This window comes from Oncorhynchus mykiss, chromosome 2 (genome assembly GCF_013265735.2).
Source record: "Oncorhynchus mykiss isolate Arlee chromosome 2, USDA_OmykA_1.1, whole genome shotgun sequence".
Classification (NCBI taxonomy): Eukaryota; Metazoa; Chordata; class Actinopteri; order Salmoniformes; family Salmonidae; genus Oncorhynchus; species Oncorhynchus mykiss.
Window position 1 is genome coordinate 38,378,178 of NC_048566.1, and position 26,824 is coordinate 38,405,001.

The following is a 26,824-nucleotide window of genomic DNA, read 5'->3' on the forward strand; positions in this document are numbered from 1 at the left end:
GACAAGACGAACTACCAATTGGATACCACGAAATTGGGGAGATTCGGCTATTTCAGCCACACCCGTTGCTGACAGGTGTATAAAATTGAGCACACCCCTCACAGCAGTGTTCCAATATCTAGTGGAATACAGCAGCAAAGGGGGGACCGACTCCATATTAATGCCCATGATTTTGGAATGAGATGTTCGCCGAGCAGGTGTCCTTTTGGTGATGTAGTGTATCTTGGGCCATTATTCAATGGACAGACTATGTATTATGTTCTTCCTTTCTTGAAATATTGCATTCTGTCGCTTATACAAATGTTCTGCAGCCAAACGATGATGATGATTATTACTGGGATAGTATAAGGGTTGATGCTTGGCAAGCTCTATCAAGGCCTAGGTAAATATAATTATATAAGAAGGTATCTCTGCTTGCTGATCCTCATTAAATGTAACAGACGAGCAGAAGAGATCATTTCTAAGAAGGCTTCTATGCTCTCATGTATGGATGTTTGCCATTGAGTAATAGTCATGAAATAGACAAATGATCGCTCAGTGTGTATCAGTAATTACCCCTGAAGTCTCCGATGCGGTCACTGCAGATTAACTCTCTTCAGAAGGCCTCTATCCATCTTTTTCGCATAGCAGAAGCTCCCCACACATTAGACAGCTCAGTCACTTACCACTCCAACATGCACTACTCTCTCCACTCTCCCTGCTTGATGTGCATGTCTCAGCAAGTCACAATGGTAATATTGTAAATAGCAGGTTTCAAAATGTACATGTTTCTCTGTGGCGCCCTCCGGTCTTTCATGTCACTGTGAACTTATACTTCAATGATTCGGTATGAGCAAACTCAGGTAAAGCATGACTTCAAAGGGATATTCCAGCCCAAGTGAATGGATCCATACAACAAAAGTTCTCCTTGAGCCAGTTCTGCAGAGAGAGTGTTGTATTCTCAGGTTTAGTTGTATGAATCTAGTCTATCAGCTGACACAGTGTCTTTGAATAATAGGACTCAAACAAGAGTAATATAGTTTTACATGTTTTATTTAAAACTTTAAAATCATATAACCCATACAGCAAACTGTACAATTGAATTATTCACAGTGTTAAAAAGAAAATAACGCAATAGCCTCTCTATGATTTTGTATTTCCCCATGTTTTACTTGGTTATTCTAATAATGGTATTCTCTTAACACATACAGTTATTAGGTAAACAGAAAATGTTCCAAAACGTTACAAAAAACTATATTCATAGAAATTCTGCATGTCCACAAAGAAAACCCCGGTCGGCACCAACATATCAATCCTATTGTTTGAGAGGTTTCTTGTCAAATGATAGAAGTAGACAATTCAGCTCAACTCAAAACAAAACATAAATAAATACCTAGCGCTGTGACTGTTTTGATTGCTTAATAAAGTGCAACTCATTCTAACTCATAGCAAATACTGCACATGTTATTTTTTTCTTTATTTTTATCTTGGATTTCATAAAATTTTGAAAAATAACTGGATTCACATTTTGCTTTAAAAAAGACAGTATGCTTCATAATTGGGATTGATTGAATTAACTGAACTCAAATCTTGGTAGTAAATGTAAATAGTTTTATTAATGGATCACTGACATCCATTTTCACCACAATTATTTCAGAGAGTATATGGATTAACATAAAAAGCACTAAAGTAACTTCTGTTTGCAGTCAAAGGAGAATTCAACTGGAAGCCAGTCTAACGTGTAGTGTAACAACCAGTCTTTGCCCAACTGCATCATGGGTTTCAAAAGAGAAGAAAAGAGCCAGCTAGATCATACAAAATCTATTCTAAAGAAGTTTCCTCTACAGTTTTGGGGAATTCAATATTACAACGTCACATACACCTCATATCAATATATTAGGTGCGATAAAATAAGATTTACATATAATATTCTACTCTTGATGATCATAATCCAATATAATATATTATAATCCATTCCAATCGAATAAATTAATATGGAGGATGGGGAAGTGGGAGTGGGGTACAGGTTAAAGTGGCTTATGAAACCTAATTTAAATTAAGAAATTGTGTTTGGCTGAGAGCAAAAATGTATGCATTTACCTGTAAAAATTTAGCAAAATACATTTTCTCCTGTTCATCTTATCTACATATACTCTACTTTCCAGAAGGGAGTTGATTAACATTTATACAATGAGTTTCTACCAAACCAATCATAAGTCACACAGATTTAAGTTCCCTTGAATCTTTACATGGTTAATGTTGAGAAAAAGGAACCCATGATAGTTTGTCTTTTTTATCAATATTGTAAACCTCACAGAGGTATGCTGTCTCTTCAGCTCCCTATTCCGGCAGCTCACATATAGACTCCTAGCATCCTACAGCTCAATACTCATTGCAGATATACAGTTTATAGGCATTCCAGACAACATAAACCCAGAAAACCCAAACTTCAGATCTTCCATCTGTTTGTTCATCTCATCATCTGAGCATGATATTGATTCATGATAATGATTCATTTAATGATATCTATCTCTAGTGTACAGAATGAAAATCAAATGCAAAAATCAAAAGGGTCTCATCAGCCGCTCAGAGCTAGCCTATCTCATTTCCGTAATGGTAGCGTAGCGTTCGGTAACGCTGCCACAAAGCTTTAATATCGGCCCTGCAATATGAATAAGCAAAATAATGTGCGTGTCCCGGGGACATTCACTGTTGCCGTGGCCACAAAGTAAACACACGCAGAAGGAATAGTATGTAGTACCATTGAAAATGATGACAGCATTTGTTTCTTACTCATAAGGTCCCTTGTCCAATGTCCTCCGCCCAACACAATACAAAACCTAGTCATTTACAATCACCTGCAATTGCAGAACCAAAAACCAAACAGCTTAAAACAGTGACTATGCAGCCTGTACATCTGTACTGTGCTCTCTGCATTTCTTTCATGTCACTGATATTACTAGATTAGAGTATCTGTTTAGCAGTCAGAAGGTAATTCATTGCAAGCAGCAAGAGCAATTCAATGGACGCTGTGCAATTATAACATGGCTATTTCTGAGGGGCCTTATTGTAGAGACACTTTCACAAAATGGAAACAGATGGCTGATTGCCCTCTGAAAATGTTATATTGCCATTGTTTGTTTTTTTAACAACACAAAGCCAATGCAGACACATTTCTCTGAAATATTTATTAAGTGGACATTGGCAGATATAACCAACTAGAGATAACCAATTAGCCAAGCTAGCTAACTAGCTGACTATAACCCTAACCATAACCCTTCAAACATGAACGGTATGATTGGGTTTAACATAACCATGTTGTGCTTTTATGAGGAAATAAATTCAGTTTATACCCCTAAATCGTACAGTTGTTCAACATGTACATATCAAAAAAGTAATGAGACCAGGTAGTTATTTTAGAGGACAATATAGACTAGTGGTGCAACAAGTAAAAGGGGGTTCATGTCCATTTATCATTGGTAGCCGAATTAGAGTAAACTTGAAGTGTTATTGTACTTGCATTTTGGTACATGAATACGTTGAAGCAAATCACTCCTCATTCATTATGCCAAGAGTATTGTATATTTGTTTGTTTGATTAATAAAATGCCCCCCCCCCAAAAGTTATTATATCTGATAGGAACACATTACCCTGTGTTGTAAAGAGGAAAAAGGCCATGGATATTACTCTCTAACATAGTCTAATTTACAAATTTGGGAACAGTATCTCATGAAGCACTTGCATGAGCAGTCACATCCAATGTTTAGTTTTATTTTATGGGCAGATCTTTGGAAATTGGCTAGCTCATTGTTCTTATTATTTTTTTTCACGGACAAGATTATCTTAATGTCCACAAAACATATGTCTACAAATAATGTGGTGAAGCACAAACATATAGGGCCCTACATTGTGTCACAATAACAAAATGGCACAATATGTGGAAACGTAATTTATTACCAATATATCAAGGTCTCCCCATTAAAACCTCAGGATAGCTTCAGTGATGTCAACTCTCTCTCGTTGAACAGTCATTTTTCGTCAATTAAAGATCTGCAAACCAAGTTCACTGAGTGACTAATGCTCTCTCTTACTGTGGGATTTGCTCACTGTTGGGATTCCATTGCTGTCATCTGCATGTACTAAGGACGTGTTTCTTCTAGTGGAATTATAGAAGTCCGGTGGTCCAAGCCAGGCGTTTAAAAACGCCTCCCACAAAATAGACGGTGACTCAAAGAGAGCAAATCAAAGACTCAATGTTATGTCTGTACAAGGTTTGAGGTAACATAATTTTCTGCTGCCAAAGGACCTACAGACAAGATAAAAAAGAATCAGTCAGAACTTTGACTTTGAATGATCGTGATGTGCTATGTGTGACATAATTGATCTCCCATCAAAACCTAATTTCCCATGTCTGTCTGTAGTTCTTTTATTGCCATGCTCAATGAAGCCAACTCTGTCTTTATGCCATATGTCCAATAAAAAGGTTGAATCATTGTTGTCAAGCAAGGATTCCTTGGTGAGTGTATTTTTGTGTTACGTACGTAAACATCGGACTTGAATACAGATTATTTGGAGATGTTGTTTCCTTTTCCAGGAACGGTTCTTCTCCTCCTCCATCTCACTCTCTCTCTTTTTCTGTCTCTTTTGGAATACATGGGTGAACGCTGTCATACCTGTGTCGCCGATGCTGCCATTTTGATGGTACCATGTTGAGTTAGTGTTCCATGTTTCGTTAGTGTCCCTATGCCGCTGTGGTTGATGGTGAATCTGGTAATCCCCTCGATTCCATTGTCCCAGGTTTCGGGACCAATCACGCCCTCCACATTGCCCAGGAGGCTCTTTCTCTGGGAGGCGCAAACCGTCACGGGAACACGGGGGTCATCCCAGTGTTGCAGCTCAAGTTGTCCTTTCCCGGGAGTCGTCGGTCGTTGAACGTGTGCATGTTGATCACTGCATCCGTCTTGACCATGACCGGGACCTGGTGGTGGTGTTTGTGTTTCACACGCCTCCCGCAGGTGAACGACTGTCTGATCTCGTCCACCATGGCACTGCAGAAAGACCTCTGGGCGAAAAGGGCGAGGAGGAGGGGAGAGAAGGGGGGGGGGGGGGATGGGGGGTAAATGCCTTAGCTTTAATTGGTTCTGAGAGCAAAGAGTGTCAACAATCAAAAACACATTAGCCACAAAACAGTCATGTATGTTGCTCCTCTCCCATCGCTGACAGCCATGTCAAACTGCAACCCCCACCACATGCAACCCACGCAATGTGCACTGTTCCTGCTCTGTCAGATAGATTGAACACAGAGCCGTATTCTTACTCCATTAACTATACAAGAATGCTTGACACAACCCGCTTAGTTGCATAACTCCAATCTGCGATTTACAACTTGAGTTTCATGGTATTCTGACATCTGCAATGACTAATAACAGATTAATTCGGCATGCTCCAATTTACAATTATGCCTGATAAAATGTTCTATTTTATGGCCAAATAGCACAGGGATTATTTGAGGGAATGCAAATCCCTTTAATAAAGGGAACTAAAATGAACAGAGTGCAGCTTGAATTTAAAAGTTGTTTTCATATTGTCAGACATAAGCACAGTTAGGCAAGTTGAATAATGGAAGTGAAGGATCTAAAATTAACCAATACATATACTGTACATCATGCAAACAATGTCATCCATAAAATAATCACATCAAGTACATACATTACTGATCAACAATCTTGAATCACATTCATGGGTTTAATATCTACCTGCTCACGTTTCGCCGTCTTCCTTAGCTTGTATATGAATTCGGCTATAGCCACAAAGACGGAGAGAACCAGGCCAGACGCCAGCACTATAAAGATCCCTCCCAAATTCTGAATGCCCATGGGGCCGGCTTTCTCACGGCGCTCTTCGTCCAGACAGCTGCTGCCGCTCCACCACTTCTCCTTGAGCATGTGCAGACGGCCATCCTCCAGAATGCTCAGGATGGCGATGGTCACTTTGTCCCGGTATGGAGAGCCTGTAAGGCAAGCAACAGGTCTGCTTAAGTCTGGTTGAACGATAAGACAAACCACTAGCTGGACCTCGCTGAAGAGGCCACAGGGGTGTTTTCACAACACATGGCTTAAATGTGTATGTTGTCATTGCATATTAATATACATTCAAAAGGTTGGACACCTACTCATTCAAGGGTTTTTCTTTATTTTTGAGCATGAACAAGGAAAGAAATTCCACAAATTAACTTAAGGCACAACTGTTAATTGAAATGCATTCCAGGTGACTACACGATTCCATATGTGTTATTTCATAGTGTTGATGTCTTCACTATTATTCTACAATGTAGAAAATAGTAAAAACAAAGAAAAACTCTGGAATGAGTAGGTGTCAACTTTTGACTGGTACTGTAAATCAAATCAAAAGTTATTGGTCGCGTACACAGTTTTTCAGAAGTTATCGCAGGTGCAGTGAAATGCTTATGTTTCTAGCTTCAATAGTGCAGCAAAAATTTTACAATACACACATTGTCCAGAAATTACAAAAATAACAAGAGTAAAATACAATAGTAGTTCATCAAAATGCTCTGCATCGAAAGCACAGATATAGAATTAATGTGTTATTTGTTTGTCCAGCTCGAGAGGACCACCTCCTACCAATGTATCAGTGGGGGATGGTGCTTGTTGCAGGAGTTATGGAGAGCTGGAGAGTATTCATACCATCAACCTATTTTATCTATTAAAACTTCTTGTCCCTTCCACGGGACGTTGAGCAAATGTAGGCTAATGCGATTAGCACGAGGTTGTAAGTAAAAATAACATTTCCTAGGACATAGACATCTGATATTGTCAGAAAGCTTCAATTGTTGTTAGTCTAACTGCACTGTCTAATTTAAAGTAGCTATTACAGCGAAATAATAAAACTTTGCACATGCACTGATGCCATCTAGTGGCCAAAAACTAAACTGCACCTGGGCTGGAATAATACATTATGGAATTTCTCTTGCTTTTCAAAGTTGATGGTACAAAAAAATAAATGTTGAATTGTTTCCTTTCAAATGGTACCAAGAATATGCATATCCTTGCTTCAGGGCCTGAGCTACAAGCAGTTAGATTTGGGTGTGTCATTTTAGGCGAAAATTGCAAAAAAAGGTGCTAATCCTTAAGAATGACAGATTTTGTTACATCTTACCCATGGGAGTGCCTATTCCATAGCCTTTGCTGTCAATGACGCCTCCAACCTGGGTGAGGTTGCAGTTCCGCTGGGTAATGTAATCGATTGTGGTGGACTCCATGAGCAAGGCATAGTCAGACTTCAGAACCCTCTGGATGCCGTCCTCAATGGACTTGACCAGCGACGTACTCTGTTTACTACTCATAAAAGCCCACATCTTCTCAAAAGTAGACACCTTTGATTTCTGTAAGGAGAAGAATTGAAAGTACAATCAATGTTGAACCTCAGCTTGTGCATTACACCTGGTCAAAGGGGCATTGAGTCTAAACAGTACTTTAAAAAAATGTACATGTTTTCTACCGTGTGTTGATCCCATTGCACATATGGCCCCCATCTTTGTAGCACATAGTATTGGTGTTGAAAATAATCTGGCAATCTTGAGCACCTATCATGCTGTTATTATCCTTTTCCCGCACTTCTCCATCTCGAGGTATGTAAATGCAGGAATAAAGGAACATATTGGAGCCTTGAGCTCCAAGAAAAGGAATAAACTGTGCAATGCCACTTTAACATTCACAGCTTTCAGGTACTGTATCTACTTTGACACATATACATCTATTTATTTATTTTATATAAGAAGTGACTTGTGCCACTGGATACAATATTTTAGTACGGGGAGGTAATGTACATCTATTTTCATCCACAGGAAATAAGAAAAAAGTCTGGATTAATTGAGTTCCTCTCTATTAGCCTTGCGTTTGTCTATGTGATATTGCATGCTATTTGACAAGGGGCCAAATGTTATTCCATACCTAATTTGAGATAATGACTGTCTCGTCACCATAGTCATTTCAAAATAGGTAGGACGTCAAAGCTCTTTAGTTACTTAATTCCTGCATTGGCGGTTAAAATGTGAAAAACTTTATTTATAGGTGCAGGTGACACACATGCAGTACATCTGATTCAAGATAGCATAGTGCGCCAGAGATTACAGTGCAAAGATTTACTTTGCCCTATAGTGCCCTTCCATGCAGTGTGATTTGACAAATCTACAGCTACTCCCCGACCTCTTCAGTATTTATCAGCTCCCTCATCCGCTTCAGTCGAGCTCGTTAGCCCTCCCAGTGATAACGAGAAGGGCACTTGAGCTCTGCAATTGATGAGGTAATTATAGACACCTGTGTCTCCTCTGACTAATAACAATGCAATCATATCTGTCACTAATCAAAGTAAACACGCTCAAGGAGTAAAATCCACTTTTTACTGTGCCGAGAACTTACAGCAAGTTCTTGACTAATTGTCAATCTTTCATTTAGAGAAGGTTCAAATAGATGGGTATAGCTCAGGGTAGACAGGCAGCCATCAGGAACTAAAGGCCCTGATGAGTAGATGATTAGTAGGATAAGGTTTCAGTAGGGGCTGGAGCAAAAGCCTGAACACTCAGTAGCTCTCCAGGAGGAAGGTTGGCCACCCCTGGTTTACACCATAGCCAGTAGTTCCAATGGATAGGCAACTGATGACTCTAATTTGGTATAATCACAAATTCTAGTTACTCCATGGACCATGCCTAATCCCTCATTGAACTCCATGTTAATCAAACCTTATGGAATAGAACGGGTACTAATGTGCTCTTTCTCACCTAGTGGATTTTTTGGTGGTCACAGGAAATCATTATGCGGGTGAAAATTCTATTGATGGATATTCTGACCGGGTCATAGAGCAGCTGAGAAATTATGAATAATAATAATATTTATCACACACTTTTCAAAAAAACTAAGTGCCACTATAATATGAATAAAACAATATAAAGGAAATAGGGATGACGGAAATAGCAAATGGGCCAGAGAGAAGTCAACTAAAATACATCCTCAATTATATTGTCAGGGCAGGGGAAACTCCTAAGATACACTCTTTAGCAGAGGCACACATATTACATAAGGTATTTATGAACTATTCAATAGAGAATATTTGAAAGTGTTCAAATTGGACAATCACCGTGGGTAAAATAATCTGTTTTCCTTGCTATTGTGTGCCATAAACACATGAGCTTTTCCCTTGTCCATGAAACATGTTCCATAGAACTGTGTCCAATGTTTTCCATTTCTTACACAGAAAAACAGCAAACCCTTACGTGTTATTCAGCACCACAGTAACAGCATCTGAGTCGAAACTCAGAATAATAAAATAAAGTTGAGAACACTGCAGGGCAAAAGCTGAAACTTTGGGAGGATCCCATAAAACAATGTGGAGAAGTGGAGAACTTGCTTTTGCAGTGGGAATTAAGATCTAACTGGAAATAAAAATATAAAATATAAAATAAAAAAATATATTTTGTGAAATAATATGATTATTTATTTTATTGAGAAGCATACTGTATATAAAAAAAGTACTGATGCAGCATCAGTTCTTCATAAACAAGATTTATGACAATATAACTGCGTGTACTCAGCGTGCTTCAATCAATGAATGGGGCCGTATTCAAACTACTTAAAAAGACTGGAGAAATTAAATGAAGAGATTTAATTCTGTTCTTTTCGGATAACGTTCTTGGCAGATTGTTCATTTAACATGAGTAATGAAACAAAGCACAACTCAAAACCAAAGCAAAGACAGACCACGTCTTTTAAGATGCATACCTTGAAGAAAGACATGGTGGCACTGTCTTTGACCACACCATACTCAATCTTGGTCTGCTTGGCGATGTCGTCGGCAGAGTCCACGGGCGACTCCATGCGCTCCACGGTGAGGAAGGCGGCCAGGTTGGCCGTGTAGGAGGAGATGATGATGAGGGTGAAGAACCACCAGATGCCTCCGATGATCCTGGTGGACAGGGCTTTGGGCATCAGCTCAGAGCCTGGATGGCAGACAGGGTGAGGGAGAACAACAGTCATCTTACAGATACACTGTAGGTATTCAGTCGCTAATTGTTTAGCTCACATTTTGGCTTGAATTTTGGCTGTAGGGTTCATATACATATTCCATTATATATTTCTGTCCATTTAGGGGACCCATTTGAACTCAAGAGTACCCCCAGAGGTAAACATTTAGTGTAGCCCCTGTAATGGAGACGTTTGACATCACATACGCATCTTCTTTATTTACGACTGTTACAGAATATAACAAACACAGTGGTCATGTGGTTGCTTTTTCACATAAGGTGATCAATGGAACACACATAGTGTACACTCTTGGTCTTACTCAAATTCTCAGATGGAAAACAACTAAAGGGGCATATATATGTACCTGGCAGCCTTATATTTTAATTTGACTACAATTAGCTGGCTATGAAGAAAGAGGATGAGCAGAACATTTTGGGGGGCGATCCCAAAATCTAATGCCAGATACAGTAGAATTCCTGTATCCAAACAAACCCTCAGTCTGGGCTGAGAGTTCATTTTAAAATAATGGTCATGTTCCAAGCTGACAATATTCCAGTTGTTTTGCATGCACCATCCAATGGTTGTGTGCAAGTAATCGATTGCAGCTATCTGATTGCTATACCATATGATGAAGTTAGTTGAAATGTTAAACACCTATACGTGCATTGTGAGATATCAGTCAGGTTAGAATCAGGTTTATTGTCGTACAAGAGGAAAATCCTAGCACAGCTCACACATGAACGCATAAAACACAGCAAGAAACAAAAAGGCAGACATAAATAACACCCCCCCCCCCCCCCTCCCTCCACCTGCCCATAGACGGAAGCTACATAGAATTGTTCATTATAGTGATAGCCCCCAGGATGAGGTGCAACACTAAATTGTCCAGTATGTCCGACTTGTCAGTAGATAGTGGGTAGTCTGGGCTGGAGATCTGGCATGCATCTGCAATGTAGTCAGCCGGGAACGCGGCCTCTGATTCCACCAAGCTTAAAACTTATTTTGGCTGGGGGGCAGTATTGAGTAGCTTGGATGAATAAGGTGCCCAAAGTAAACGGCCTGCTCCTCAGTCTCAGTTGCTAATATATGCATATTATTACTGGTATTGGATAGAAAACACTCTGACGTTCCTAAAACTGTTTGAATGATTTCTGTGAGTATAACAGAACTCATATGGCAGGCAAAAACCTGAGGAGAAATCAAAACTGGAAGTGAGAAATCTGAGGTTGGTATGTATTCAACACAGTTGCCATTGAAATCGCTTGAGATATTAATGAAGTTGCACTTCCTAGGGCTTCCACTAGATGTCAACCATCTCTAGAAATTTGAATGAGGCTTCTACTGTGTTGTGGGACTGAATGACAGCAGAATAAATCAGGTGTCTGGCAGTCAGCCATTTCCTGGTCACGTGCATTTCACATGATAGTGACCTGCGTTCCATGGCTCCTCAAGACACAAAGGAATATTCCGGTTGGAACTTTATTGATGGTTAATGATTGATTCTGTACTTAGTTTGAAATGTTTCTTCGACCTGTAATATAACTTTTTGAAGTTTTTGTCCGACGTAACGCTGACCAGAACGAGCGTATACCAAAAGTAGCTAATTGGACATAAATAACGGACATTATCGAACAAATCAAGCAATTATTGTGGACCTGGTATTCCTGGGAGTGCATTCTGATGAAGATCATCAAAGGTAACGGAATATTTAGCATGTCATTTATGGTTTATTTTGACTTGATTGTTCTGAGCGCCGTCTCAGATTATTGCATGGTTTGCTTTTTCCGTATAGTTTTTAAAAAATCTGACACAGCGGTTGCATTAAGGACAGGTATATAACATGTATTATGAGTATTTCTGTTGAATCGATATGGCTATGCAAAATCACTGGATGATTTTGGAACTAGTGAATGTAACGCGTCGAAGGAAACTCAGATTTTTTTTTATATGAACTTTATCAAACAAAACATACATGTATTGTGTAACATGAAGTCCTATGAGTGTCATCTGATGAAGATCATCAAAGGTTAGTGATTCATTTTATCTCTGTGCTTTTTGTGACTCCTCTCTTTGGCTGGGAAAATGGCTGTGTTTTTCTGTGGCTTGGTGGTGACCTAACATAATCGTTTGTGCTGCTTTCGCCTTAAAGCCTATTTGAAATCGGACACTGTGGTGGGATTAACAACAAGACTACCTTTAAACGGTATAAGATACATGTATGTCTGAGGAATTTTAATTAGGAGATTTCTGTTGTTTTGTATTTGGCGCCCTGCACTTTCACTGGCTGTTGTCATATCATCCCGTTAACGGGATTGCAGCCCAAAGAGGTTTTAACAGACAGAAAGCACAAACTGATGGTGGAATCGGTTCTGGTGTTTTTGAAATAATAAAGTGACACGCGTTTGCTTCTTCGTTGTGGGGTTTCATTAAGAACCCTTCCACTTGGCATGTGTCCAATTAAAATAATGTCACCAAGACAAAGAGGTCACATCGAAATGTTATTCGGCTCTTTCTCTGCCTTTGAAATGTTTCACCTCCTTTGCCACAGTCATATGTTCCCTGCACCCGTAAAATGGCTTGCATAGTATACATGCACTACATGCTTGCTTTTATATGGGCTGTTGTATGCATTTTGAGATTACAATGTGTCGATTTTGTGTTTTGTAATCTTCCTTGCATGATTTTGAATTGTGTGGAGCAGTGCCTCACAAATAATGCATGCATAACATACATCCATTTGTGACAACTTACATTTAACAGGGTGAAAATGGCTTATCAGTCTGGACATAAATGTTCAATTACTTAGGTTGGCCAGACTGCCTCCCACAGCATTTAGTATGACATTGTGAGGTCCTCTGTCAGTTCAATTCCCATATATCTTGTTTACAATAGCTTTTTGACTACTTTATTTTCTGTCCCTGTCGACGTCTAAAACAACCTCTCCACCAGAGGTTGAGTTCAGTGCCCTCCACTACTTTACTGAGAAGATTTATGAGGGCAATTTTGAAGAGTAACCACCCCACTGAGAGGAGGTAAAGTGGTCAGCTTTTTAACCTTCCTTACCCAATTTGATTGGATTTGTCCTTTGTAATTTGACAGCCTTACACGGTGGCAAACAAGGCCAGTATTGTAACACTCCAAGGTAAGAACTATCACTTAAGTGATAGGACACTCAGCTCAGCAGTCAAACTGGTAAGGAACTGGTACAACTGGTAGCCCAATTGGATTCCAGGCCATAAAATGCTGTTGTCAGCTGGAGCGCACGGCACCTAGGACACTCAAATAAATACTAAAAACGGATTGGTCACACAGTGCTGCCGAGGAAATAAAAACCTTGTCAATGCACTATGCATCTCATTGAAGAAGGACTTCATGTCTTCTAAGCCAAATGTCCTTTCAGAGCAGAAGATAATGACGCAATTCCAGTCAACAAAGCAACACAATCTGAGTGACTGCAGGGCTGCTGCAGCTAGAATGGCTAGGTGCTGACGTCATCGTTTCAAGTTGTAATGTCATGTGCACAAGTACAGTGAAAGGCCTTGCAAAACACTATGACAAAACATTCAAATATAAAGTAGGTTACATAATGGGGGTGTGACTAAATACACACTACGGTAAAATGGCAATTTTATTGAGAAAGGTATTAGGCTCAGGGATGCTGAATGAATTAAGGACATTTTATTTTTTGTGTAAAAGCACCAGTTGGCAACCCATCCCTTATGGGATTAATCAACACAAACAAAAATTACAAGAATTCACTGTGATGATTCTTGATGCTTGTAATATTACATACATTAGTAACATTTGTTGTGATCCACCTGTGTGAAATTCGTGTGTTTACAGTACCGTCTATCACCCATAATGCAATATACGACTAGCAAAAAGCATTCACAACTACTCGTGGCTCCTTATAACAGCCTTGACAAAAGCACACATGCTTAAGAGTTATATTCTCTGTGGATTTAGAAGCACTGAGTACTATTAAATGCAATGCCCTGGCTTTCTCCCCATGTTATTTTCCCCACAAGCAAAGATTCAATTTAACATCAGGGAGGCACCTCTTCCCGTGAGAATCATTACCTGAACTTAACATTCTCTCCTTCGTGGCATCATCACATAAAAACACGCTCTCTACACCAGAGGCTGTTACTGCTTATTAATCTCTTTTAAAAACTGAACGTCATAAAAAACTAAAAATGTTTTCAAAGTTGAGAAACTCTCTTCTCCATATCGGGATAAGAAAACTAACACCGATAAGGTCAAAACAATGCCCCATGACTATAAATGCAATAAATTGTATAGCTTATGTTACTTACACATTTTGCATATCAATATAGTAACTTATTTTCATGTTTCACCCGTTTTGCAACACCTCAGACACTGTTTGCCATGAGCAAAGCCTCACACGGCCCAGGGCACGCCTCTTTTGAAGCATGCAAGGTCTGCTTTTACACCTCTCCATTTTGTGTATTCTTGTTTTGTATGACACCTCACTCCTACAGACAAGCTGGCAGGAATTTGATTTATTAGGCTGTTCTTCCTCTTCCAAACATAGCCATTTGCATTTTAAACATGTCAATGAAATGGCTTCTTCCTCAGCGACTGTCGGTGAGTTTGGCTGCAGAGCATAAGGTGTCTGGTGTGTATAACAAAATGGACCCATTTGGATACATATTTGGTCCATTTGTATCAGGGCAGAACACATTGAACTTTTTGCACTTTCCACTGGAACTTATTGTATTCTTTCCAGCATGGAATTAAATGAAGTATATTTCTCCCGCTCAATGGTTTTTCCTTTTAATGGTTTGAGTGTGAGTACCTGCTGAACTGCATGGTCATTTTTTCTCACACACACCAGCCACCATGGCCAGTCCGCCTCTGGCGCCTCCATCTAAACACAGATAAACGTGCACAGGCAGCACATGGTGCTCCAGGGTGAAGACTATGTTATTGCTGCATTGATAAATTACATGATCAATCGATTAGATAGTGTAAAGGTTTGCTATGAGGAGATACCCATTTCATTGGGTATGTCTTCCAGAGAATCAATGTTTGACCTACTTTTTTCACTTCGTCATAGGGAACTAAGTTAAATTGGGAAAAGGCAACATGTTTAAAGAGTAGTTGTAACTTGTTAACGTAATTGTTCTAAGCGATTCCAGACCACGTTAGCGCTATGATCTTAAAGGGATAGTTCACTCAAATTCCAAAAGTAGATATCCTTTTCATTTTGTTATCCTTGCTACTGTCACCAAATGCATTTTTCTTTTGCGCTTGTGTCCAAAGAACAATGCAAGTCAATATCCCAGATAAAATAATTTTCCGTGTTTGATGTCCAAATCATTTTAAAATAACTGTATAGAGTTTAAAAAAAATACATTTTAGACACTTTGGGATGATTTATCAAGGAAAGTTATACTCATAATGCAAGTGGACTTCAGCGAACCACCTCCGGTACACTTTACTTTCTGTGACCTAGTTAACTCTCAGACCATTTTGCTGTGTCGAAGTAAAATATCCTGTTGTATAGTAATGTAATCTGGGGGAACAACATTAACCTGCTTACAGGAGGACAGTATCAAAGGAACAATATTCTTTAATTATTTATTCAATATTATTTTAAGTTCAAGATTCAAGACCTACCATCCGTCTTGTTCAAAGATGAATCACCAACTTCCTTCTGTTTTGCTCGTTCCTCTCCTCCCTTTCATATTGTACTGTTAGCCTCCACTCACAATGCAAATTGTCAGAGATACCTTGCAGCTACGCGGGAGAGCTGCCGAGGAGCACAGCTTTTGTGCTTAATGGATTGCCGCATTTGCTCTCCTTACCGGCAGAGATCCACCGTCGAGCCTCGTCGAGCCTCCCTAATTTGTCTTGTTACATTGAGGTTAAACATTTTATTAGTAGCTCTTTTTTTTAAATCCTCGGCTGACTTCATTACGTCAAAGCATTTATGGGGCTCCATTTGCTTACGAATGTCTTCAAGGGTGGACGAGACGACCGCATTAGCTTGGTGTTGCCGTGATATCCTTCCCCTAACCTTCCTCAGATTTGTGTAAGCTTACACAGAAGGTGGAATAATTCAAATAGGTATTTTGGGGGTTGGGGAAAGACTAAAGCTAACTGTCTGCTCTAGCATAAGAAAGATGCTGAGAATTGACATACTTTCATATTATGAATAAAGGACAATAATGGCACTACTCCAGCACCATAAAAGGCCCAAGTGGCATTTAACAAAATGTAATTTGTCCCGAGAGCTGAGCTGTGTGGGGGGTATATATTTTGACAATGGGTCTTTGGTACAAGGACTCGGGAAACACAACAATATAAACGTCAACCTTGTGGCCATAGCCAATGCCAGCGAGGAGTGACAGCTGGCATTTGTCAGACACGTTCTCCAACTTACCCTTTCGTCCCAAAACACAAACAGCTGTGTTATGGGGAAACAAATGCAACCGTGTTTTCTGTCTTTTACCTGCCACATTCTGACAGGTGTCTGACACCTACTCCTGTTTCTATGAGCAGGCAGGGAGGTGACAACAGCTTTCTTTTGTAATGTACGTCTGAGCTGCAGTTGTTCCTGACAGGCAAGTGTATTCTAAAACAATGGAAATTAGGTAGCTTGTCAGTTAAAGAGGTGAAGAGAGGGAGGGAAAGGGAGGGTGGCTGTGCAGAGGAGGAAGGGAGTGGAGGGGGGACTGTTGCTTTTGACAGGTGAAAGAGGGAATAAGCTAGGCTATACCATACCTTGCTGCATGAGGGAGCCCACACCGAACCAGAAGCTGTTAAGGAGGGTGAAGTTGTTCTCTACCACATCGGATCCGGGATTGCAGGGATGGGCGTCGTACCATTCGTATGGACTGAACCTACAGGGAGACAGGTGGAGAATGATATCAGGAACAAAGGCTCCAGTGTACCACCATTTCGGCATAATAGTGTATTGTTACTGTGGGGCTCAGTTAACCCTGATGAGGCATGGGGAAAGAGATAATGTGTATTGGAATTCAATCCCTGTCTCACCAACATCAATATCAATATAGAAATAATGGATACTCATGTAGCCCACCAATGTTTGCACACAGATATTATATACAAAGAAAGAGAAAAATTAGTTTGAAGTAAAACTATGACTCAAAGCAGTTTAATAATCAATGATATAATATAACTGCATTCATATTGTAATATAGGGACTTACACAGATCTGAAATATTGCTCCCAAGTTTACATGTTTTATGCATGGGTATACCTATCTTGGATTCATTTCATGTTCTTGGCCAGTAATCCTGTGGCTTTGGGGTTTGAACCATAGTAATGCATCTCAAATTGGTTCTAATAAGACCGGAACAGAAGCTGTGCTTAATAATACATTCTAGTTCTCTGCATCGAAGGCCTCTCCGCTGGATAGAGCACTCCTGATGTGTCCTTGAGCCTAGCACTTAACCTGAATTTCGCCTGACAAAAACCACCCATGAAGTGTTAGCCTACAGTGTCCCTAAAGAACTGTGCAACCGTGGGCACAAATTACGGGTTGCACAAGGAGCCATATTTTCATATGGCTTTTTACTCACTATACAAACAAAAGACGAGCTGTAAAGACGTCCACATGTATTGTTTTCACTAAAGTGATTGTTTGTGGTACATTTGTCAGCTGTGTTAACGTGCTCTTATGTGTCCTTGACGATGGCTGTCTGTCAACCCTGTTCAAATCAAAAAGGTTTGCCGTACCTTTATATATCTCTGTGCTCAAAAGGTAGCTAACTGTCCACCAAAAATGCCACTTTCAGGACGACAGATATTGAAAATGTCATGTGATAGAACGTGAGGCATGCAACGCTGGAAATGTAGTAGAATAATACCTGCGAAGCCCGTGGATCCACATACTCTGCCATTTTAGTGTATTTTCAAAGTGCTGCACACCGTAAATCCTTTAATATCGATGAAACAGTCACTTTTTTAAAGGCAGATGGCGAGATAACACATGGTAAATGTCAGTGCTTTCCCTTCCTGAAATTCATTTGGAAAATGTTTCAAATACGATCTGATTTATTCAGGGTGTTTTGCTGTCAGAGGAGAGGAAGAGGAGGCTTAGATCCTTCGAAGCCAGATGGCAACTCTTCTTAAAATATGCTGCTTCTATTTACTGACTTTTGTGAAAGTTGGCCAATGAGCGGAGATAATTAGGTAACTCTTTATTTTGATAGTCCATCAGTAACATTTCAATAATCTTAATAGCAGTAAACCTAATCTGAACCCTTTCCCTTATTCTAAACCTAACCCTAACCGTAACCTTAGCAAGCAGCTGCTATCAACAAATAGTTTGTTGATAGGATGATGCTCTACAGATGATCCAAATGAAATAATCCCGAAAATAGTCTCTTTTCAAAAAGAAGAAACTAAAATCAAGACCTTCAAAAGTTAGATGTCAAATGCCAATGATCTATTTTTACCTCGTCAGTCACTGTGACATTTATGCTGAGCGATATTTGTGGGTGAGGACCATATACAGTGTCAATAAAGTGTCTCCCGAAACATTTGTTGTATTTAATGCAGTGGTTCCCAAACTTGTTACAGTCCCGTACCCCTTCAAATATTCAACCTCCAGCTGTGTACACCCTCTTGCACCAGGGTCAGCGCACACTCAAAATGTTTTTTTGCCATCATTGTAAGCCTGCCACACACACACACACTATATGAGACATTTATCAAACATAAGAATGAGTGTGAGACTTGTCACAACCCGGCTCGTGGGAAGTGACAAAGAGCTCATATTTTCATGCTAGTGAGGCCTGAGAATCCACTCTCACATAGGTACGTGGTTCCAAAGGGCATAAGTGCCAAGACAAGAAACTCTGAGCGCAGCCCTTTCCAAAAATCTGGCAGTGGCTTCTGATTAAATTACATTTTCACAGAACAGCTTGTTGCAATTTCGATGAGGCTCTCTTGTTCAGATATCGGTAAGTGGACTGGAGGCAGGGCATAAAAGGGATAACGAATCCAGTTGTTTGTGTCGTCCGTTTCGGGAAAGTACCTGCGTAATTGCGCACCCAGCTTACTCAGGTGCTTCACTATATCACATTTGACATTGTCCGTAAACTTGAGTTCATTTGCACACAAAAAATCATACAATGATGGAAAGACCTGTGTGTTGTCCTTGTTAATGCAGACAGAAAAGAGCTCCAACTTCTTAAGCATAAACTCAATTTTGTCCTGCACATTGAATATAGTTGTGGGGAGTCCCTGTAATCCTAGACGCAGACCATTCAGGCGAGAAAAAACATCACCCAGATAGGCCAGTCATGTGAGAAACTCATCATCATGCAAACGGTCAGACAAGTGAAAATTATGGTCAATAAAGAAAACTTTAAGCTTGTCTCTCAAGTCAAAAAAACATGTCTATACCTTGCCCCTTGATAACCAGCACACTTATGTTGTAAAAGCGTTACATGGTTGCTGCCCATATCATTGCATAATGCAGAAAATAAATGAGAGGTCAGGGGCATTGCGTTAACAAAGTTAACCATTATCACTGTAGTGTCCAAAATGTCTTTCAAGCTGTCAGGCATTCCCTTGGCAGCAAGAGTCTCTCAGTGGATGCTGCAGTGTAACCAAGTGGCGTCGGGAACAAGTGTTTGCATTTTCATGTTTTATTTTTAAATGTCTGCGCAAGAGAGTAACGGTTAATGTGATTGGATGTTAATTATTTGACTAGGCTACCTGTATTTGACATTGTGTTGTTATTTTGCTGAACGCTAGATGGTTTAATTTTATTTTTGACAGTGAAACGAGGCTACTCAGGCAACAACAACAAAAAACTCACCCAAATGTATAGCCCCGTTGGAAAATATAAATGTACTGTTTGTAAATGTGTAGACATTGGCATTGCGCATACCCCTGGGGGAAATAGCTGATTTAATGGAACACATAGCTTTGCATCTCCATTTAATGGGGAAGGTGTTTAAAGATGGCGGCATCCTTGCACTCAATAGAAATTCATTGTGTACCAAATTCTCTGTATTGTATATTGCTCTATGCTACAATATTTTTGTATCATCATTAGCACAGTGTGTACAGTATACATGAACACAATTTTAGCAGAGAATTTTAAAAACCAAAAATAGTAGATTGTGCTGATTAATGGCGCATTGAACCATGTCACACACCGTAATTTAAAAACTAAATGGATAGTTGTAAAACCATGATGTCACATTTTAATTTCAAAATCTTTATGCACCTTCGCCACTCATTGTGTGTTTTTCATTAAATCAGGTCACACTCTAATGATGCAACAATCTCTCCAAAAAATCAGTCCTCTAAATAGCCTGAATGAGATTCAGAAGCAAACCCTCGCCTCTCCCTCATTCTCGGCAGCTAGACAGACATAGCAGAAGCACCTGAAGCGGTTACTCAAAGAAATTGAAACTTGGCCAATGTGTTGCTATTTGAAAAGATAAGGATGACTGGGGAAAAAGTCCATTATTACACACTTGCTAGAGCGTAAGTTCTTATCAACATTGGCATGGTATAGAAGAAGTCTTATTTTGTCATCTGTATTCCACTGCCCATTTTTATCTTATGGAATTTCAAAGGTATATTTTCCAGGTCCTGGATAGTGTAATGCAGCATTGAAGCTTGTGATGACTTCTACCCCCCTAGTTACATCCTTAAAGAGATGCCAGGTTTTAAGAGCACTGTGCATACAGTATACTCTACCGGGCATTGCTCAATGTTTTCTCTTCCGTACTTAGAGCATGGTTGTGATTCATTTGTTGTTGTCACGCTTCTGTAAGCACTCGAGTAGATTTCCCATATTGTTGACCTATAGTCATGGACTCCAAGATGGCTGTGGCAAAGCATAAGGCTTAGCGCTTTCATAGTTCTCTTCTCATGAGTGCCTGCTCAGTGACATGGATCGTGATTGTCCAGAAAAGCTTTTGATTTCAAAGTTGTCTGAATTGTTTTAAACCCATAGACTATCAATCAGTACAGTACGTGCCTACCTGATATTGAAAACATACATTTGCCTCTTTCTTCAAGGCGTTCTGGTTTTTCTAACATCTCAAGCACCCATACATCAAACTGCTATTTGAGCCTTCTTTTGGCTAAATCACTTCTGCTCGCTTTCTAGGCAGATCTCCAAAGAATGATGCAATAGTCAGAGATTATTTTTTTAGTTATACTTATAGAACAGGGTGCTAAAACGAGCTTGTGAGCTTGTCTCAAGACATAATGGGAGAGGTTTGAGGAATGCAGCTGGCTCCTCTCAGAACCTCAAGCCCCTTCAAAAGCTCCACATTCTCAGAACTTCCTCAAGCACCACTCTGCATTTGGAGGCACCAGGAAGTGGTGAGAAGCAGTGACAATGACCACCCAAGGCGAGGAGGATGCCTGCAAGTGGCACATGGGTTCTTTTCTTTATCTCTTATGTAAAGAATGCCACAGAAAGTCTCAGGAACACATTTGGAACACATAGGGAAACATTTAAAAAATCAGAGATACTCTTCAATGATTTCAATCTATTCTAATTTCATGCATTTACTAATAGGTTCAACTTTCAATGATTTTCAATGATTTGTGGGGAATGTGGATATGATAACAAGCACAAGTAAATGTCATGAGACTTTTTTATTATTATCAAATTTCTTTCTCCAGGTATCGGCAGGTATTTATTTTTATACATTTCGAAAACGAAAGTTGCTCAAAGAAGCATTACAACTGCAGAGAAATTATACAGGAAACGCTTTGAATTGGAGAGCATAACTTCACTGGTGGTTTGCTACTCTCATTCTTTTCCTCCAATGCTGGGCTCCACAGAGAGCCCACGCTGACATAACTGCCTTGATCACTACCCACCAGCTCACACAAAATGTTGGACTTGTACCAATTGAACATGGACCTACTGCCGAGCAGAGACCTCTCCTTATCCCCAAATGATGGAATCACTTGAGACGATCATTGACGGACTCAGTTCTGCAGAGATTCGGATTGGCCAGCCTTCTTTTGTGCACTATATCTTCCCAGATAAAACATTTCCACATAGCTGCAACCATACACAGTTGCAGACATTAAAGCGTTAGGTTGCGCCTTTTATTTTGGCATGTTCAACATGGTGCTCTCCTAGTGAAAGACAGTGTTGTCACAGAAAAACTACATCGCTGTACAAGTTATTTTTTTAACTAACTGTTTAGTGACTGCAACTAACTTAGCCCTACAAGTAGAATAAACAAAATATATCACTCTCACTAAAGTTCAATAAACATAAACACACAGGCATATCAGGAAGTAGCCAAGAAATGTCTGGGACTCACCTAGCGATGACGAAGAGGACACAGCTGACGCCTAGGTAGGCCAGCAGGATATAGACCCAGATGTCAGGGGTCATGGGGTTGAGGAAGGAGAAGAAGCCGTTGTTGGTGGTGTTGGGCTTGCGATACAGGATACTGATGCCCATGCTCATGAAGGGCTTGGAGAAGTCCACGACCTTCTCACGCAGGTAGGTAATGGTAAGAGGGGCCACAGCCAAGTCGGCTCTCTGTAGGTGAGACAAGAGAAGGGACGATCAGTCAAACGATCAGACCCTTTCGCTAGCTTTATTACCTTTGTTACCCCAAAGTCATAAGACTGCTGAACAGTTAATTAAACGGCTACCCGGACTTTGTGCTTTTCACCCCCTACCTACAGTACATGCACATAGTGCTTCAATCAATCAATCACCTAACCAAACCTCCATGTACATATTACCTCAATCAATCACCCAACTACCTCGTACCCCAGTACACTGACTCGGTACTGGTAATCCTTGTATATAGCCTGTATATAGACTCATTATTGTTCTTTTTAGTGTTATTTTATTTTGTTACTATTTTATTTGTATATTTTTGTTCTTAAATGCATTACTGCGAAAGGACTCGTAAGTAAGCATTTCACAGTGAAGTCTACGCTTGTTGTAGATCGGCGCATGTGACTAACATTTGATTTGAGCTTCTATTGCTGGTACTTTCATTGTTCTTCAGGTATTTTTGAAAATCATAGTTCTGCATGAACCATTGTTGTTACACAAAAAGGTACATGAAACTTGAAAACCAGTTTGAGGAAAATAAAATACATTGTTAGTTTCATAACAAGTACAGTGGCTTCAGAAAGTATTTACCCCCCTTGGCATTTTTTATATTTTGTTGCCTTACAACCTGGAATGAAAATAGACTTTTGGGGGGGGGGTTGTATCATTTGATTCACACAACATACCACTTTGAAGATGCAAAATATTTTTTATTATAAAGCAAACAATAAATAAGCCCCAAAAAAACAGAAAACTTGAGTGTGCATAACTATTCAACCCCCCAAAGTCAAAACTTTGTAGAACCACCTTTTGCAGCAATTACAGCTGCAAGTCTCTTGAGGTATGTCTCTACAAGCTTGACACATCTACCCACTGGGATTTTTTCCCATTCTTCAAGGCAAAACTGCTCCAGCTCCATCAAGTTGGATGGGTTCCGCTGGTGTACAGCAATCTTTAAGTTATACCACATATTCTCAATTGAATTGAGACTAGGCCATTCCAAGACATTTAAATGCTTCCCCTTAAACTACTTGAGTGATGTTTTAGCAGTATGCTTAGTGTCATTGTCCTGCTGGAAGGTGAATCTACATCCCAGTCTCAAATCTCTGGAAGACTGAAACAGGGTTCCCTCAAGAATTTCCCTGTATTTAGCGTCATCCATCATTCCTTCAATTCTGTCAAGTTTCCCTGTCCCTGCCGATGAAAAACATCCCCACAGCATGATGCTGCCACCACCATGCTTCACTGTGGGGATGTTGTTCTTGGGGTGATGAGATGTGTTGGGTTTGTGCCAGACATGGCATTTTCCTTGCTGGCCAAAAAGCTCAATTTTAGTTTCATCTGACCAGAGTACCCTTTTCCATTTGTTTGGGGAGTCTCCCACATGCCTTTTAGCAAACATGTTTGCTTATTTTTTTCTTTAAGCAATGGCTTTTTTCTGGCCACTCTTCCATAAAGCCCAGCTCTGTGAAGTGTAAGGCTTAAAGTGGTCCTATGGACAGATACTCCTATCTCCGCTGTGGAGCTTTGCAGCTCCTTCAGGGGTCTCTTTGTTGCCTCTGATTAATGCCCTCTGTGCCTTGTCCATGAGTGTTGGTGGGGGGCAGGTTTGTCTATTTAAATTACAGGTTATAATACAACAAAATAGGAAAAAACGGCAAGGGGGATGAGTACTTTTTCAAGGCACTGCATTAAGTCCTGTAACATATGACATACTTTGATCAAATAAAAGTTACGTTGAACTTTACATCAATGTAATTTAGCGGAGATCACAGGTTGCCCCCTCCCTCCAATTTTTCTCCAATCTTTTGTTGTTGTTGTTCTCTACATAAATGATGAACACCTGCCCCAATGAATCACAAGAAACAAGGCCCATTCCCACATGCTTTCCCACCAGCTTCTCCCCATGCCTCCACTATCTGGAGCCTGGTACCTTCTGACTAGCCTAATATAGCCCTCTGAGATACTGCCCTGGCAGGATCTGATGGTGAACGTTGCGGCCCATGGTTTTGTGTCTGGCTGCATATTCAGAAGGTCACCATTCACACTACCTCCCCCCACACCTCCAACACATCTGGGTTGGACAGGAGATTAATGAAACCAGCTGCTTGGTTCACGCTTGGATAACTCCCTTCCTCGGAACCGAAGGAAACTCACAATGGGGTTTGGGCCAATCTCCCTTTCTTCCTTTTTGAGTGGTGGCAGAGGAACAGCGCTCAGTGTGCCAGCACCAGAATGTCCCTGATGGAGGTCAGTTAAATTAGGTATTAGTGTGTACATTGGCAAGTGTGGAGGATGTCTAGTTCTGTAGATCATATGACCGTCTGAATTACCAGAACCCTGCTCCCTATAAAGAAAATGCTCATAAGAATTCCAAGGAACAAATGTAGCTGATTTGTACTACCCAACCCAACATTATTTGGACAATCAAAGACATACTGTAATGTATAATGTATGGGCAAGGCTGGCAATGCATCTAATCAATCCCCTTCATTTATTTGCTTAGCTGACATGCTGTCATTACAATGTAGAACAATAACCACCAACATTTGAAAAATAAATATGCTTCTGTGGTGTCATAGTCATATACTGTATTTTTTGGGGTGTCACTACCACAGCTCAGTCACTTTCCCCCTTCCAACAAAATGACAAATTACTATTCTAACATTCAGAGCAGTCAATGGGGGTCAGTATAAGAAAATGGTCGAACTCCACGTGTGACCGTTTGGATTATACCTGTGCCTGTGGCCAACACTGTGGTGGCTAAACACAAGAAAGCTTAACAAGGAGACAGTGTGGGCACAGCCAATCTGTCATGTGGTGCAATCCACTGTGCCCTCATTAAACATTTACGTTTACAACACACACCCGCTTCCTCTGTTCTCTGCCGCCGACTGCCGCTTTTCAAGCTAGCTGCCACTCAACCGGAAGACCTAGCAGCAGGTGATCCAAGCCAATCTCAGCCATCCCTATGGTGCTCTAATATACACGCTGCACGGCTATTTTCTGCTTAGACACGTATTGCCGAGTACACGCGTGATAACCTGATAGTACCCTGCTGAGTGCCACATGGCTCTGTGTTATCTATGGGCGCGCAGATGGTATTGTAAGCTTTGAGCTGTGCTACCTTCATACTACCACACCCGATGACATTCTGTAGGATACATACAATCACACCTAGATCAACACTCCCATCAGAGGTTAACTGTAACCATCTATAATAATCTGTGTTACTTGCAGTCCCTTGACATTTACTGGTTTTAACGTTTGTGGGGTTTGGTTATTTAGTCTTACAGGTGTATTGAATGATACTCTTGGACAGTGCTGGAGAACATTTGCCTCACAAATGACACAGTTCGCCACATTTCCTGTACCTCTTAACTCGATGATTGTTTTACAATGATTTGCATACGGTGCTCCAACTGCCTCATTGTCCATCACTGTTTCAATTTGCATATATGACTAGAGAAATGTAGTCCCTGGTAATTCCATCGTCTGACTCTACAGTACGTCCCCCTTGAATGGCAAAGGATTGCAGAGTGATAATGGAATTTGCATTACTATAACATCATCCTATCCTTCAAGTAGAATTCTAAAATACTATAATGTAGCAGAATAATGTAGCTGTGGTTGTTGATGCAATTGAAAGTCATGCTGCCCGTCCGTCAAAATGACAGCTCTGACCACTATCCCACCCTCAGTAGCCAAAACCCCCTCCGTGTTCCACTGTAAAACCAATCAGGTCAGCGACCCTCAGATGGAGATCCACGTGCATGTACGTGCCTAGAACTGCAAATAAAGCCCTTTTTCAATCCACTATCTTGCCAAGGTCCCAAATCCAGTCTGCTATCTCTACATCTAGACAATGAGATGCGTGGCTTACCGTGGCGTGCATTTGTTTCGCCGTAAACTTCCTGTGTATCTGTCGGCGCAAGAGACTAATTGAACAGAAACAAATGATGTGTTAAGCTCGCTAATAATACTGGCATCAACATCATGATTAATTGGATCATCTATTGTGACTAAATCAAGTTTAACATGACCTGTTGCATAATTTAACGCCTTTCCCACAATGCCCTTTGGCTTTGTAGTGGGCTTTAACGACTCAGAGGAAAATAAAGGCCGCTATGCTACATGGGCACGGAAGGCTTCTTCTATTTAATTAGCCACAACACACACACACTCGTTCTCATTCAAGATTTATCCCATTTGTATTTACACGCAACGGCCAATTAATCATGTATATTAT

General features: G+C 40.3%; 1 protein-coding gene across 1 annotated transcript in view; it reads right to left on the reverse strand.

Annotated features, from left to right (window-relative positions):
* Nucleotides 1-1,014: 1,014 nt before the first annotated feature.
* LOC110489131 (glutamate receptor ionotropic, kainate 3) overlaps nt 1,015-26,824 on the reverse strand; it is a 115,150-nt gene continuing 89,340 nt past the window's right edge. The window contains exons 11-16 of the mRNA XM_021561718.2: nt 22,325-22,548; nt 16,767-16,885; nt 9,774-9,991; nt 7,156-7,381; nt 5,736-5,989; nt 1,015-5,039 (exon numbers count right to left, since the gene is read on the reverse strand). Coding sequence (XP_021417393.2) covers nt 4,647-5,039; nt 5,736-5,989; nt 7,156-7,381; nt 9,774-9,991; nt 16,767-16,885; nt 22,325-22,548 — 1,434 coding nt within the window. The 3' untranslated portion in view covers nt 1,015-4,646. The remainder of the gene's footprint in view (nt 5,040-5,735; nt 5,990-7,155; nt 7,382-9,773; nt 9,992-16,766; nt 16,886-22,324; nt 22,549-26,824) is intronic.